Consider the following 15534-nt stretch of genomic DNA (forward strand, 5'->3'; position numbering starts at 1 on the left):
CGGCAACGTTTGACATCGAAGCAATCAATGGTCATCCTTTACAACACAACCTTTTCAATAATCTGCGAGCCACAGCATTCTCTCTTGCGAGCAGGAGGCTTCACCATGAACATTGACATATTTAAATGCGCTTGCATAATCGTTGCTCAGCTGTCATCTAATGCTGTTAGCACATTGCAGAAACTGAATTTTTTTCAAGGGCTGGACGAAGATTTTGTAAGTCTTAAGTGGGGCTTTTGACTCGCAGATGAATCATTTCCGCTTGTGATTTTTGTAACTAGAGATACGTCGGTATCCTGCCAGACTCGTGAAGCGTATCAACCATGACAGGAATGGCAGGAGAAGCTGATCAAAATCACTATAGTCGAAATACAGTCAAATGGATTCTACCTGGGTATCAGTACAAACTATGTTATAGATAGAGCACCACAAGTGTCGGCCAGCCTAAGAATGAATATGACAACCTTAGCGTCAACACAGTGCTTCCTCCTCACGAAGAATTCAAATCGTACAAAGCTGAAAGTCGAGCGTGTTGTTTTGAGCATGTTATTTTCCTGCCCGGATCAAAACATCCCTTACGTATTGAGCAGCAGTGGAGCTCAGGACTTGGGAATCACGGGTAGTCAATAAGGCAACAAATTACTTCATGCCCAATGTACGGAAAGCTGAGACCGTTGTAACTACGCATGGCAAATATTGGTTGGGAAAGCGTTGCGCTATCGCCAAACAAGTGATATGGATCTCCAGGGCAATTTTTCCTTCTTTAACAAGCACCAGCAGAGTTTTTCATCAATTCACAATTAGAACACCTAATCCCTAAGTGCAATGATCGCAGTCTCAGAACAAGTTCGAACCACGCGCAAGCCTGCCGACTGATCCGCATATGACGAATCCCATCCTTTATCCCACTTTCGATGCTCCCTTTCCCCTCATGCAAGGCATTCTCCAGATTCTCCTCACACTTGCGGCTCGACCTATAAAGCGGACCGCAGTCTGTCGCCAAGAATGCGGAGATGGCCCGGCAGCGGGACAGTTCTCAGCGACGGCGCGATGCGCCCAATGACAAACACCATTGTACAGTAACTGCACGCGTCATTTTGTTCCTGCAACATACATGTCGACCCAAATTTGACATTACACCTGACGGTCACTGTTCACGTTGTTATTTGCTCTGTTTTGGGATCTTACTTCATTAAGTAATTGCGTATATGATCAACTACAGACGGGATGTCTTCACCAGCTGTGATAGAGAAGCCTACAGGCATAAAGCAGTGTAACGATACATTTGCCGAAGCAAGTACCTCTCCATCGATCCGACGAGCCTTTGCTAACCCCAGTCTCAGCCTGCGGAGACAATGGTAACCCACGAGGAGAGCGTTCTTCATGAAAATGTGCATGATGCGTCGAGAAACAAGAGGCTCAATAGGATTCTTGATATGAGGATTATTCCGTTATGCTGTTGGCTATATCTTCTCAATTTCCTGGACAGGGGCAACATCGGTAACGCCCGAGTCCTCAATCAGGAGACAGGCGACGACATGCTCCACCAGACCCGCATGACATCGACAGACTATGCGATAACGCTAAGCGTGTTCTCGCTTGCCTATGCTGTTTTCGAGGTACTGTCAAATTGGGTTATGAAGCATTACATTCGGCCGTCTATATGGTTGGCCCTGCTTCTCGGGTGCTGGGGTGCGGTGACGATAGGATTTGCCGGCGTTCAGAACTACGCAACCGTCCTCTCATTGCGCCTACTTATCGGAGTCTTTGAGGCCGGTTTCTTCCCTGGGATTGTCTATCTTATTACGATCTGGTACCGCCACAACGAACGAGCGTTGCGTATTGCCCTCGTTATTGCTTTCTGCAACCTCGCCGGCGCATTTGGCGGTGCCGTTGCGTATGGTATTGGACACGTCAACGGCACTGCTGGACTGCAAGGTTTCCGGTGGCTTTTCATCATCGAAGGGCTTATCACTATCGTGAGCGTGCTGCCGACTCTGCTCATACTGCCAGACTATCCCGCTCGCGCCAAATTTCTGACTGCCGACGAGAAAAGGCTGGCCGAAGATCGGCTCAAGGAGAGGGGAGGCGGCTATAACAGGGAGCATGCTACAAAGAAAGAAATCTTAGCAACATTTCTGAGCCCACGAATGTTGGCCCATTACGTTGCCTATGTAAGTGGCTATCTGGCAGTGCAATCTAGAAGTGTGAGGGCCCGAAGGCACAGGCTGACCGCGCTGGCCCGATTCTAGATTGCCAACGTGGTTCTTCAAGGTTCATTCACATTCTACTCTCCAACCATCGTCACAGGACTTGGATACAAGGTGAGACCAAATCCTCAATGCGTAAAAGCGCGCAATATTGCTCACTTAAGTATCCCATATTCAGTCCATTCAAGCACAGCTCATGACTGTCCCACCATGGTGTATTGGCTTCTGCGTTGCAATAAGTCTCTCCTACTCGGCCGACCGCTTCGATGCTCGAGGTTGGCATATCGTGGGTGCTTCAATTGTCGGAGGAGCTGGCTGGCTTACAGCCGGTCTTCTACCGCATGATGCCTATATTCAGCGATATGGGTGCCTTTGCCTGGCTGCTGCTGGTGCTTTCCCATGTGCGCCAGCTATGACAAATTGGGTTACTTGCAACACGCCGAGTCTACTCACGTGAGTGTTCAATCCATCTCCAACTGAGCCTGAGTTGTCTGACAGAGTTCTACAAATCCTAGTATCCCGTTTGCCATTGCGGTGCACAATTCATGCGCTGGAATCGGCCAGATCATTGCACAATGGATCTGGAAGTCGAACGAAGCTACCCAAGGATACCCTACTGGTAACTTTACCTGCGCAGCCTGCTGTTTCTTCGTCGCTTTTGTGGCCGCTGGTCTTCGAATTTTGTATGCTAAGATGAACAAGGATGGAACTCGCGACTCGCGAGGGGAAAAGCGAGTCTGGTCGTATTGATTTAAACGAATGCGTCAGTTCGAATTTGGTGCAAGAAAGAGTAATCAAGATGTTTAACAACCTTTTTAAAGATAATTGGAAAGTTTTGGTTGGTGTCTCGAGAAGTCAATATATCTCATTGAGATGCATTCGCAAAAAGATGTCAACTTGGCTCTAGAACCCTTACGGACGATCACGACGATGATGACTGCCTGGGTGTGAGAGAAAACAGGACCATTTCGAAGTTGGAAAAGTACTTCTTGACTCATTGCCCAGAATCAGCTACCAAGTGCATGATTACAAAACTGGATTCTTGTCTTGATCAACCACGCCACCAATCTGTCAGCTGTAGCTTTGCGTATTATTGCTGCTTGTTCCGAGAAAGACAAAAGAATAAGGCAGAACATAATGAGATATATATCATGGAACATCGTCCGGTCTCATTGTCTCATCATCAGTTGCACAACATCGAAGGCCCCTCATGACAGTGCACAGTGTATCAGATGGCTGCTCCCTAGACAGTAGTTGGGGCCAAGTCCTGTCAGCAATGTACCGCATTCGACTAAAATAGCACCATTTGTGCTACCAGTAAATAAATTTGGGTACCAAAGGTCTATTTCTGTGTGCATGATTCTGAAGTCGAGTCGCAATTCACATGTCGTGAACGATGCAGCAGGAGGATGAAAAAGACCGCAGACGAGCCTCTTATAGAGAAAATCACAAGGAGTTGCTGGCTGAGCACGGAAATCTGACTTTGGATTCGGAATGTCTGTACCGAGAGCCCAAAAGGCGAAATACTAACAATCTAACAACCGCCGTGGGGTAGCATCTTGTCTGAAACTGCCACTGAGCTCGGCCGGGAGATACCCAAAGCCTCCTCCCTGGCAAATGAGCAAGTATGTGGAAGCCAATTGTGCTGCAAGAGACGTGTCGCGAATTCTGGTTACTGCGTATTAATTGTCACATGCTGCTATTGTGGCGAAAGAGGAGGCTTCGACTTCGACAATGTGGAGTGGAGCCCCATGGCGGAGACTGTTGGTCAAAGAGCATAGGCTGCACTTGCAACTGCTTCAAATCAACAGCTTTTAGTCTAGTGAGGGAATGATCATGTTTGTCTCTTTTTCGAGCTCAATATTGCCGGGCCATAAATCAGAGTGCATAAGGCGTGGTCGAAAGGCCCAGTCCTCGGATTCCAACGGATGCAAGATCCTTAACATCACCTTACCGTGACGTGCCTCCTTCAGGAACCCCAGCTTATTATTCTTCCTGTGAGCTTAATCCTTCGTCTCGCAACCCGGTTTAATGTATTGGATGGAAGAATCCTCCAATAACTGTCGCCACTTGTTGTCCTTCAGAACTTTGTCTAAATGTGTTGATGCAAGAAATCCGTATTTGAAACCATACGACTTGCTCTATATCTTTGTAAGATTTTACGACGAGAGGGATCCATTGTACTATCTTGACAACATCATGACCATGCTGAAGAGATCGGTAGCGTAGGTCGAAGTCTTGGGCTTGCCAGTCCTGGCTTGAAGGCTGCGGCCGCAGGTTTGGCTTGCATTCAACAAAGCGCCCATCCAAGCGAGTCGAAATGGCATGACCCTGTCATAAATAAGTGAAATGAGGATCATTCAGCAAGACAACTGTGACTTCCATGTGAATGAGACAGCGTAAGAACAGCGGCGCGGATGATTGATGAGACTTGATACAGCTGCGAAGTTGAAGAGAGCCCAAAATACAACGTGGTGATATCCACGTACGACAGGACAACGGGGGCCGTCTGACACACATCTGTATTTGACCATGTTACTCCTTCTCCGACACACAGCAGACATTGGCGTCCAGCCAGGCTTAGTCAATGCTGGGCCGATTCGTAAGGCCACTGCAAGACGATGCGTCGCCAGGACATACTTGATAGCCCAATGCATGGTTTCACGAACACAGGCAGCAGCGAAGCCCATGGCTGTGCAGGGCTTTACTTGACCGATGGCGGTGCAGGTTTCATCCGTCGAAAAGGTGGAAATGGCCACAGCTGAGCAGGCCCTGCAAGTCTGACCATTTGTTGACTGTTCTTCCCGTTCAGAACACGAGTCGGATCAGTATCAAAATGCCGTCACTGTCGTGGGGCTGCTTGTTGGCTTCTGGATGCATCATCTCATCGTGCAGATGGGCGCGCAATGAAAACACGAACTTGCCCGTCAGCAGATGACCGCATGAATGATGTCTCGGCTCGAGAAGACGTCCAGATGTACTCCGATAGAGCTCAGATTTTCCGAGGTTGCGACGTGTACATCTCGGCTCGATTTGAACTGTGGTGTGTTACAGCCTCTCGGGTGGCTGCAACTGTGGACAGTGACAGCATTACGTTGTGTGCTAATTAATTCTCCGCACAGTGACTCTGGTTCGCAGCAGGCAGAGTCACATCGCCCGCGCGTCAGCTCAGTCTGCCGCAGAGCGCGGGATTCGACAGAGTTGAATGAATGGGTGGACTGGGCAGCCAGATCGCCCTGCACATGTGTGTGTGCTGCCTCAAGTCCCGGCACGCACCGTTCGCTACTCACTCCGTCATGTCCATCCAAGGAGGGGATTTGCTGGCCCAATAACGCGGTGTCGAGCGACGATGATCAGGCTCGAATGCCTACAAAATAAGGCCATGCGACGCGGGTTGAGTTCTGACGCCGAACCAACTTGCGGCTGTCGCCAGCCGCGGCAGTATTTGCAGGCAGGTGATGATCAAGACGAGTTGAGTAGTTCCGGATGAAGTCATCGTCCCAGGTTTCCCCTGTTGCCGAATTGGGGCGCCCTGTGTTTATGTTCAGCCGAGCCGGGCAAGACTCCCTCGCTGAGGCGTTTCTGTTTGGCTGCCCTAAAGCGTTGAAACTGACTCGGACGTCTGAGATGTTACATCGACCGTTGCGCAGGAACCAAAGAGCAGGAGACAAGTCTGTCTGCAGCAGGCGGGCCTCTCTAGACAATGAGGCTACAGGCAGCCTGCCAGACGACTAGTGCGATGCTGTGTGTACTAGATACAGCACGCAAAATGTAGATAGCCTACAGGTACGTACATACAGCGCACGAGTATCAGGGGCAAGTCGGAGAGGGGTGGGTGGGCGCTCCAGCCGCGGTGCCAGTGACCGCGAGTGAGGAGACAAACTCGCGGGATGTCACCCGGTTTAAACGCCGCGATCCGAGTCGATGGAGCAGCTGCAGCACTACGTCATGCGGCCCAGGTCACTCCATCCGGTGCCTCCCGTCAGACTCCGTCAGCGGCCACTATCATCTGGCCCGCAGAGCTGATGTTTAAAGACGGATACCGGTGAGGCACGACAGTTGGTGGGCGAGCAGAGAGGCAGACAGGCGGGCGACGACCGTCCACAGAGAATGGGCACAGCATATGACGTTTGCAGCAGGACAGGTGTCACGTCTTTATTGACAGGTTGGTAGCAACTTGTGTGACCATGACTCCGGAACGATCCAGAAACAGCACAGCACCTGCGTGCGCCTGGTCTTTTCTAAAATGAAATCAATGCCTCTGCGCCTCGGCTAGATGATCTGCCTACGACGACTGTAATATATCCCCGTGCTGCTATGGTATTGCGTTCGTCCCTGCAGCCAGAAGAGTCTGACCATGTTCCTTGATTTGTTATTGTTTTTGATAAATAACAGAAATCTCCCGAATCCCTTCCATTTCCCCCAACCCCTTCCCGCCCCTACAATACCAACTGGTTGCCGGGACCCCTACATTCTCGAGCTATTTTGTGCCTACGCCTTCTGCCAACTCAACAATTCACCCTCCACCACGCCACACTACTGCTGCAAGATCCGGTAGTGCTCGCCAGGCTAGTCCGAATCCTGTCAGCTTTCCTCTCAGGCACGCCAGGCCTCCCCCATCGGCCTCGAAGGTCCAACTTTCTGGTCAGACCTGGGCCTCTAGACCTCCAGGCCTCCCGACAGTCGCCACCAAGCGCTGTCGATCTAGCTGCGATCCCCGACCGGATACCACATCCGCTATTTCGATCCAGGGGGCTGGGATCATCAGCGAGTTTCACCGCTAATTCCGTCCCTTCTCCAAGCCAACTTCCAAGCCAAACGTCATCCTCTTAAGCTTTACCCCATATTTGGCTGCGTTGCTTTCCACACCCTTTCCCACCTTTCCCCATCGTTTTCCCAGAAAGGACATCGGCGCCCCAGTCACCCACATCAACCATATCTCTTCATTGCTACACACCAGAAGTGGACGAGGGCTAGAATCATAGCAGCCCACAAAGCCTTTCACAATTTCGTTATATCTCGCCGTCCATCCACCGTCTTTACACCATGTGGGCGTATGACGACGGTAGAGGCCGTCGGGCGAAGGATATACCCAGCACGCGGCCCGCGAATTACTATGATGATGCCTATGAGCGAGCACCCCCGCGCTCCTCACGCAATGCCTACCCGGAGCCTCAGCCAAAACATTCGTCGCACGATCGACACCGCCGCAAGTCTGCCCTGGTAGACCCTGACGAGCCAAAGGCGGCTCGACGCAACACACATGCAGGTGTCAATGTCGTTGCATCGGATGACGGATCAGGGTACCCCTACGGTAGCCCTCGGGATGTTTATGGGTCTCCTTACGCGGGCAGGAAATCCCGGCATGACGTGGAACAAAAAACCAGTGACAAGGACCGACATTTTCGAGAGAAACGGGGCACCTGGGAAACCGAGGAGGCCGAAAACCTAAGAAGAGCAAAGAGCTACAGCCCTCGGAGGGCAGCAAGAGAGGCCGAAGCTCCACGGCGGGTGTCGCCGCAGGCCCCGAAGTCGAACTGGCCTGAGGATGAATATACGACGCAAGCCGGCGGTGGCGCCCGCCATCGGTCATCCAAGAAAAGTGGCAAGGGACAAAAGTCCTACGAGGATGACCCCTACGCAAGCTACTACGCGAGCCAGGCACCACGCAGCAAGAAGCACGACCGTGGAAACGCCGGATACGAGTATGCACCGAACGCAGAGGAGATGCCTCGTCCCCCAATGGGCGATCACGCCCCGTACAAGTCCTCTCCTCTGACCTCGCACGCCGAGGCGGACGAGAAGCCCAGCAAGCACCATCGGAAGCGAGACAAGGACTACTACGGCAATGGGTACGACAACTATTCCGCGGCCGGAGCAGGCACTGCGTACGGCGGAGGCTACGGCGCGGCTGCAGCGGATGAACCACCACCTCGTCGCTCTCGCCACAGCAAGCATCACGACGATAAAGGTGCTGCAGATGAATACGGCTACGCGCCCCAGCCTCAACCCCGAGGCCGCCATCGGGCCGCACCTGTTGGTGACTACGGGGATGCCGACCCGTATGACCGCGCAGCACCAGCACGGCCTCGTCATCGCCAGTCCCTTCCCCCACAACCCCGTTCACAGTATCCCGATGATCCATATGGTGACCCTTATGCACAGGCTGCGCCGCGACGCAGAGCCACATCAGTGAACTATGGGCGTCAAGATCAGTATGGTGGAGACTCTAGGCGGGATCAATACTACGATGATGGATATGGCAGAGGAGGCGGCAGCCCGGCTGGGAGCAATGGTTCGAAGAAGAACAACAAGAAGAGCAAGGCATATGCTCAGCAGGCTGGCAAGCTCTTCATGACGCACGCGGTACCGGTCATCAAGAAAGAGGCTGTGCCGTTCCTGACGAAGGCTGCTCAGGCATACTTTGAGCAGCAGAAGAGATGACGACATTACGAGTGAACGGAAATGCTGGTCGTGAATCAGTCATGATGGAATATGATGTAGAATGCGCAAGACTAGAGGTTCAAGGGCTGTATTGGATTACAGGGCGGCGTTACAGCCGGAAGAGGTCGCCACCTCTTTTGAGTCACAATTGTGCTCAATATGAATCGACATTACGACAACTTTTGGCGGCACGAGCTCATGCGAATTGGTAAAGGATGGGATTCTCGTGGGCGTTTTAGGACTGTGGCAGGTGGACTGTACACGATACACATGGCGCAATATTCAAGCCCGCTCACTAAACCCTATATTAGCGAATACCTAGGTACTCGTAGCATAGCACAATTTAAAATATAAACATTGTCAAAATTTTCGACATTCAAGAGATATTATCCCTTGAATCTTGATTTTGCCAGTATCTAGGAACATGCGACTGACTCGAGGACGTCGTCTATGTAGCTCAATTTTCGAAACTCGCGACCTGGTGGCTAGATGCCTTTCTCGACGTGAAAATGGCAACTCGACGCGATTTGGCAACCGGCTTCCTTTGAACACTGCTATTACTCCCCCAGGCCGCGTGGGTGTCTTCAGAGCAGTCCACCCACATGACAAAGCAGAGCTCAATGAACCATTGGTATCAATTTTGGTTTCAGGCTCGTTACAACCTAGATTTCGGTAGCACAGTGTCCTTGCAAAACGTACCACATATGCTTGACCACCTCAAATGACTGTGAACTTAGCCAACGCGCTGCCTGAACCCGAATGAAAGCAGAGCTCTTGGTGCGGCGTTTGAGTTCTGTTTTCATACGAATCAGGCTGGTTAGGGCCTCTGTACTCTGGATGGCTGAAAAAGTGACTTTGTTTCTTGCCATACCAAAGGGTACGATAGTGACCAATCTATGAGGCTTGGGCCGCATGCGAAGAATTCGGACAGAGCATACAGAAAGGCAGTTGAAACCTGATAATGTTTGCTGAATAGAATACATCGCCTCATTTCGACTTCTCGCCTGAGCAAGCGTTCCCAGGATGTTAGTCTCCACGAGCTACCTCGCTCCGACACTCGAGCTATAAATGGCCGCCATGACATGTTTGCGATTCCAAGGCATCGCGTCTTTGTTGAAGTCTGCATGCCTCGTCTCAAGCTGTTATATGTCCAATCTTTCTCTCGAGAGGATCGTCATTGCATTCGAATATAATGCCTAGTCTCTTGCGATCCATCGCAACCAAAAGATGCCAATATTTGTCCTGTTCCTCACTAAAATAGCCCTAAAAGGCTTATTCGTGCCCAGAAGCGCTTTCCTTCTGCCAAATTCTTCAATTTGTCCCACGTATGGGCCTGACCTAGCCGTGAAAGAAGTTGTGTCCCCTGCCGCTGACCGTCATTCAGCTGCCTCACAAGTAATCGAAACCTCAGTCGTATCTCCTTCATCAATCTTGATATAGTCGAGAATGTACGGTAATGGATGTTCTACTCTACATTTAATGCTCCAAACTCTTTGGTACGAATTGTGTTGTGGGTTTCGCTTACCGATCCAGAGCGACCCCTTTGTACTTAGTAAAGGACTCCTAAAGCCCTGTCACGATGTCTGTTGTGTTGTAGGCGATGCACGTGCACATCTGCCAGCAACTAGGATCGTTGTGGGTGACAGCCCCTTCCGAGGTACAGCCTACCATAGAATAGCAGCTGCCGTGACTGCACTTGAGCATCCATTCGGTGCCGTTACCACGAGGCCACAGGCTGCGGACTATGGAAGGTTTGGCGTCGTTGTGAGTAGGCATGGAGAGAGCGACGTCAGAGAATGCGAGGCCGTAGGTGGTGGCCAGGACGATGGCCTGATGATATATGAGCCAGAGAGAGCAGAATGGGAATGGTTAATAGCTCACTGGAATCTTCATCTTGGGAATCTTGTGGCTCTTCTGATGGTGGTATGGGAGAAAGCTTGGACGAATGCCGTGGTATGGTTGTGTTGAGGTGGCGACGACTGCGGACAGTGATTCGAGTCCGGAGCAGGTTTTGAGAAAAGAGGACGTGCTTTGCTTCTTCAGGAAGAAGAAATGGATGTAGTGTGGAACGAGAGGAATTTGTCGCTGCTTTCAAGCACCATCCGATTGTTCGAGCCGCTCTACCATATTTGGACTCACTACACTTTGAAAGCGATGGAATACGAAGTCGTGACGAACATTTTCAGCACAATCAGATGTTGGCGGAGAGTAAAATCGTTGTCACATATCCCCCCCACAAATGTATGCTGCTGCCGGTAAAATACAGCGGAGGCCTTGCCAAATGTGGACGTTGATTAAAGGACCGGAGTGTTTAGATCATCGAGATTGTAGTACGACTTGATTGCTTGATCTGATCGCGAGACGCGTACCTGGTGTAACCTTGACATGCAGCGCTAAGTGGTACGGGCTCGTCCGGTAGGTGGGATATGCCCGTCGATTTTGACGGGTAATTTTGGACCCCTTGGCAGCTCCGACGTGGAGTTGAACTCTGCCACCATCAAGCGGTTAAAAGATGAACACTGTCACCATTGATATCTCTACATGAAACCTTGCACTATACAATTGTGGTAGCGTCACAGCAACGACATCACTAATGCCAGCACAAGCATATTCGGCTCGCACTATAGTAAACATGGGCATGCGCTATAATGAACCAGGATCATCTTTTCTGCTTTGGTCGCTTCGAGCGGAGATCAAGAGTGCCAATAAGGTGTTTCGCTGCTGTTCGGCCGGTGTTGGCAGTTGGGGTAGCCACGTGATCTGGCCCCTATTTGATTTGGGCGCATTGACCTTAGCAGGGGTCCCCCAGAGGACACCTGTCTCAGGGAGTGCTCAGGGGGCTTCTAGAGCAGGAGGAACTCCTGTCGGCTTTCAACCTTATTGGGACCTCCACACCACCACGACGAGTTGCCTCTCTCTCTACACACGCCGTCCGTCGATCCTTTCTGCAATCGCTCATTTGTTCTCCCAAACAGCCGGTACGGCACAACGTAGCCTCACGCCCAGCCAAGATGACGACGAAGCCCGTCCGCTGCCAGTTTCTCTGCGAGAAGCGGCAGCTGGAATTCAAGCATGATATTCCCTCCTCCCTGGTCGGCCCAGCAGCCCTTAGCAACCCTGCCATGCCCCAGATGTTCACCACGGTGATGCGGCCCATCGTTCTGGAGCATGCCGAGGCATCGCTGAAGGCCTGCGAGGACAAGTGCTCAGCCAAAGATTGTAAACGAGATGCCTCCACCGTCGTTGCCACGCCTATGTCGGTAAGTGAGACAGCCTCGGCGAGCCCTCCAAGAACACCGCAACTTGCGCCGTCAGGGCCTTTCCGAGGGCGCACTCAGGCGGCTCTTGATCCAAGGGGTCTTGTTGACGGTATTTGTAGTATCTTCACAAGACGGAGGATCCGTTTGTCATCATCATGACTGTTGCATGCTGCGGCAATGAAGATTGCGACAAGATCCTTAAGAAGGAGGCTGCAGACCTCATGATGCAAATGACAGGTGGCCTTCCGGGCCAGGCCACAGCTAGCTTCGGCGTCGCGCCGATGGCGCGGAACTCAAAGTGCTACTGTGGCTCGACTCACAAGTACAAGAAATGCTGCGGCAAAGAACAAGCTGCAGCTTAGTCGTTACCTCCGATGGCGCCTGGTGGAGGGCGGATCAACGACGGAGGCCACGTGGATGTCCAGGATATGCGCTTATAGGCATGGCCAGGCTTTATGGACCTCAATGGCTGGAGCCAGAAAAGGACAGGAAGCATCCAGCATCCATGGCATCCTAGGCTAAACGGACTTCTTGGACTTCAGAAGCCAATGGATAAGACGACCCAGACATTGAGCCCGGCCTGGTGGATCCAATTTCCTTCTTCGACAATATAGTGCCGGGGAGATACATACCACGCCATCTAGGTCACATTGCCTAGTACAGAAATACCTTCCCTGGACCTTCTCAGCGAGAAAAACCTCCGCGTTGGCAATCTCGCATAGATTTCTTTTGGTCGATTCAGTGACCTTGGATTAGACACGCACAATCATTAGTCACTCACTCTGAAAATTTTCGCCTGGAATCGGACCCAATTGATGCAACTCAACTCGCTGAGCCGCTACAGGGCTGCCGCTTTCTCGATCAGCGTATCTCAATCCATCGTGGTCATCCCAAGAATACAGACGAAGTAAACTCAAGTCTCATGAAACACTCACCAATGCTCCATTTTGGGAATTGCGAGTGATGATCTCTTCCGTTTCACTTTTCCGTCTTTTATATGCTTTGGCACAAGCATTTGCAAGCTGTACTTGAATAAGTCGAAAACCCCTTGCCTCCCCCCATTGCATTTTCACAATCACCATGACACACATATATAAAATTCCATCAAGCCCTCGCTAGCAGAAAAAGAAATTCTGGACTACTTCTTGAGAGAACAGATATGCATATGTGTTAGCTCTTCGCTCGGGGTGCTCTACACGCCTCTAGCTGCGAAGCTACCGACTTTGCTATTTCCCTGCTACGTTTCCAAAAGAGGTACACCGCCAACTGCCTTGCTAAAGAGTGTGTAACAATATTTACTTCCAGATCTTGAAAACCTAGAGGACATAACGACTGTAGTGTATCAGAATCCCAGTCTCCCTATACCTGCCAAGGGGAAAGATGTACTTACAATGCTAGGTTCTCCCTGTCCGTGAGGTCTAGTTGCCTTGCATCGACGACCTCTTCCGTCCGGTTGCCACTCTCGTCGACGTGTTCGACCACGCCAGTCTCCCTGATCTCACCCTTCTGGGCGAGAGAATCACGTCTCTTGTTCTCCTTGTTCAGGTAGTACCGCAGGTACAGCACCAGCAACATGGGAAAGACACACGCAACCCAGAGGATGACCCACCATGTTTCGATATACCTGGGTTTGTACTTACCCTGAAACAGCTGTGGTGACAGGATATTGCCCAGTCCATAGCCGACATGGTACAGAGCGATGACTTTGCGACGAGAGTTAGCAGGATTATTCACTCAGTACACAACCCCCTTCGAAGTGACCCAAAGCCGGTACTAATAAGCTTCGACTAAGAGCACGGGTGCATCGCCTGCATGTTATGGCTTAAAAGAAGTGAAGCCCAGCCGGATGAACTTACCCGTCGTCTTCTTCGTATGTCCAGCCGAGCAGTTGGCTGCCCAAATCATGACAACACTGTAAGCAATACCTCCTGGCGCCCGCATGTATATAGCAGCGAGCAAACCTGCGCGATTACTCCATGGCAGCGCGATCAGCAAGATGCAAGACACAATTGGCAGGATGTATGCACCAGCAGACAGCCATGCCCGTGCATTCTTTGTTCTGGAGAGTATGATCGCGGCCGTTCCAAGGGACACAAGCGCTGTAAGACCGTTTATGCAGCCCAGAAGGGTTGTGTTCAGCGTGCTAAATCCAAATGACTTGATAATAAGTGAGTACTGGTTTGTGAGCCCATTTGCCATCTCCTGAGACCAGGCATGAAGGAAGAAAAGCCATGTTTTGGGATCCCGAAGGGCTTCGTTGAACTGAGCTTTCTTAAATCGCTTCTGCTCGATACCAGAGTGATTTGACGCAATGCGCAAAATAGACTGCGCTCGTTCTTCCTTCGTTAAGAAGTGGGCAGATGCCGGGTTGTCGGGGAAGAAGAACCACACGAGGACGCCGTACAGTACCGTAAGGCCTCCTGTAATGACTTTGTCATGTAACGTGCTTGTCAGCTTGACTGTTCAAGTGCTGCATATCTCCGGATTCAAGAGCAGTGACGAACCCATAAACCACTTCCAAGGTGCAAAAGTGCCGGTCTTGATGAAAAGTACCCCATAGGATAACAATCCAGACGTGATGGGGCTTGAATTGCCGCACGCCCACATAATCTGCATCAATACACCTTGCTCATCATAGGTGAAGAACATCGACAAAATGATCAAAAACGATGGCACAATACACGCCTCTGCCAAGCCTAGAAGAATGCGTACAACAAAGAGGGAGGCAAAGCTGTTACACGGGATGTGTAACAACAGAATCCCACCCCTGAACGGAGAAGATAGCGCCAGCGTCAGCTTTCATTGCAGGAAAGGCTCCGAGTTCTTCGAAAACTCACCAGATAATGAGGTTGACTGCCAGATACTTGGCCACTGGGAATCGCTGCAGCGCCATGTTTTGAGGTACCTCTGCTACTAAGTAGCCGAGATAGAAGATCGAGGACAGCCAATTGTATTGGTCGGTAGTCAAGTTGGCATCATCAATAATACCGAGGATGGAAGAGTTACCAAGCTACATACGCGCATACTGTCAGTTATCGACACCGTTCAAACCTGAGATTTCTCGATTACTTACAGTCTGCTTATCCACATACATCAAGTGGTAGCCCAGACAAATGAAGGGTATCACCCAGCGGACACATTTCTTTCGAATCCTCTCCGCCTCCTCTGGCGTGGGCGGCTCGACTTTGACCTGGGATAATAGTTTGTAACTTTCGTCAGCATAGCGATCAAGCAGTTTGGGGACTGCTGTCGCTGATCCATCTTCGCTGGATGCTGTCTCTACGACGGGCACTTTAGACGTCGCCATTGCCGAGTGCTTGATTGACCTGGTACTGGCGTGAAAGAAGCAGCGGCTAATTCTATAGCTTGGCGAGGTAGTAAGTTAAAGCCAAGCTTGCGAAGACCTCGATATGGACATAAGAAATTGCGACCGCCGTCCGACCTGGTGGTAAACGGCGCATTGGGTCGCATCATCGCTCGCGACGCCCCGCATGGATGGCGAAATACACCAATTTCATTCGCAGTGGGTATCTTTGCCGTTGCCGGTACTCATTTCTGTGGCATGAATTTTCAAATCGTAGCCATATTTCTATCATATTCCTTTTTAGATAACAATCATT

At 51.0% G+C, this 15534-nt stretch overlaps 5 protein-coding genes across 5 annotated transcripts; 3 read left to right on the forward strand and 2 right to left on the reverse strand.

Annotated features, from left to right (window-relative positions):
• Window positions 1–1005: 1005 nt before the first annotated feature.
• On the forward strand, window positions 1006–2960 carry J7T55_015681 (uncharacterized protein; the record flags this gene model as incomplete). Its single annotated transcript, XM_053139935.1, has 5 exons — window positions 1006–1074; window positions 1344–2174; window positions 2253–2324; window positions 2389–2663; window positions 2726–2960. 5 exons carry the CDS (start codon window positions 1006–1008, stop codon window positions 2958–2960), a joined length of 1482 nt encoding a protein of 493 aa, XP_052997399.1.
• A 4296-nt stretch (window positions 2961–7256) lies between these two features.
• Window positions 7257–8654, forward strand: J7T55_015682 (uncharacterized protein; the record flags this gene model as incomplete). Its single annotated transcript, XM_053139936.1, has 1 exon — window positions 7257–8654. The coding sequence occupies one exon, from the start codon at window positions 7257–7259 to the stop codon at window positions 8652–8654; it is 1398 nt and encodes a 465-aa protein (XP_052997400.1).
• A 1563-nt stretch (window positions 8655–10217) lies between these two features.
• On the reverse strand, window positions 10218–10834 carry J7T55_015683 (uncharacterized protein; the record flags this gene model as incomplete). Its single annotated transcript, XM_053139937.1, has 3 exons — window positions 10218–10484; window positions 10536–10590; window positions 10794–10834. 3 exons carry the CDS (start codon window positions 10832–10834, stop codon window positions 10218–10220), a joined length of 363 nt encoding a protein of 120 aa, XP_052997401.1.
• Window positions 10835–11665: 831 nt separating this feature from the next.
• Window positions 11666–12276, forward strand: J7T55_015684 (uncharacterized protein; the record flags this gene model as incomplete). Its single annotated transcript, XM_053139938.1, has 2 exons — window positions 11666–11914; window positions 12034–12276. The coding sequence occupies 2 exons, from the start codon at window positions 11666–11668 to the stop codon at window positions 12274–12276; spliced, it is 492 nt and encodes a 163-aa protein (XP_052997402.1).
• Window positions 12277–13230: 954 nt separating this feature from the next.
• Window positions 13231–15221, reverse strand: J7T55_015685 (transporter PB10D8.01; the record flags this gene model as incomplete). The annotated part of the gene is made up of 6 exons (XM_053139939.1): window positions 13231–13246; window positions 13305–13617; window positions 13771–14343; window positions 14419–14645; window positions 14752–14924; window positions 14988–15221. 6 exons carry the CDS (start codon window positions 15219–15221, stop codon window positions 13231–13233), a joined length of 1536 nt encoding a protein of 511 aa, XP_052997403.1.
• Between the last annotated feature and the right edge of the window lie 313 nt (window positions 15222–15534).

The sequence above is a fragment of the Diaporthe amygdali genome, assembly GCF_026229845.1.
Source record: "Diaporthe amygdali strain CAA958 chromosome Unknown NODE_5_length_1802954_cov_64_987939, whole genome shotgun sequence".
Classification (NCBI taxonomy): domain Eukaryota; kingdom Fungi; phylum Ascomycota; class Sordariomycetes; order Diaporthales; family Diaporthaceae; genus Diaporthe; species Diaporthe amygdali.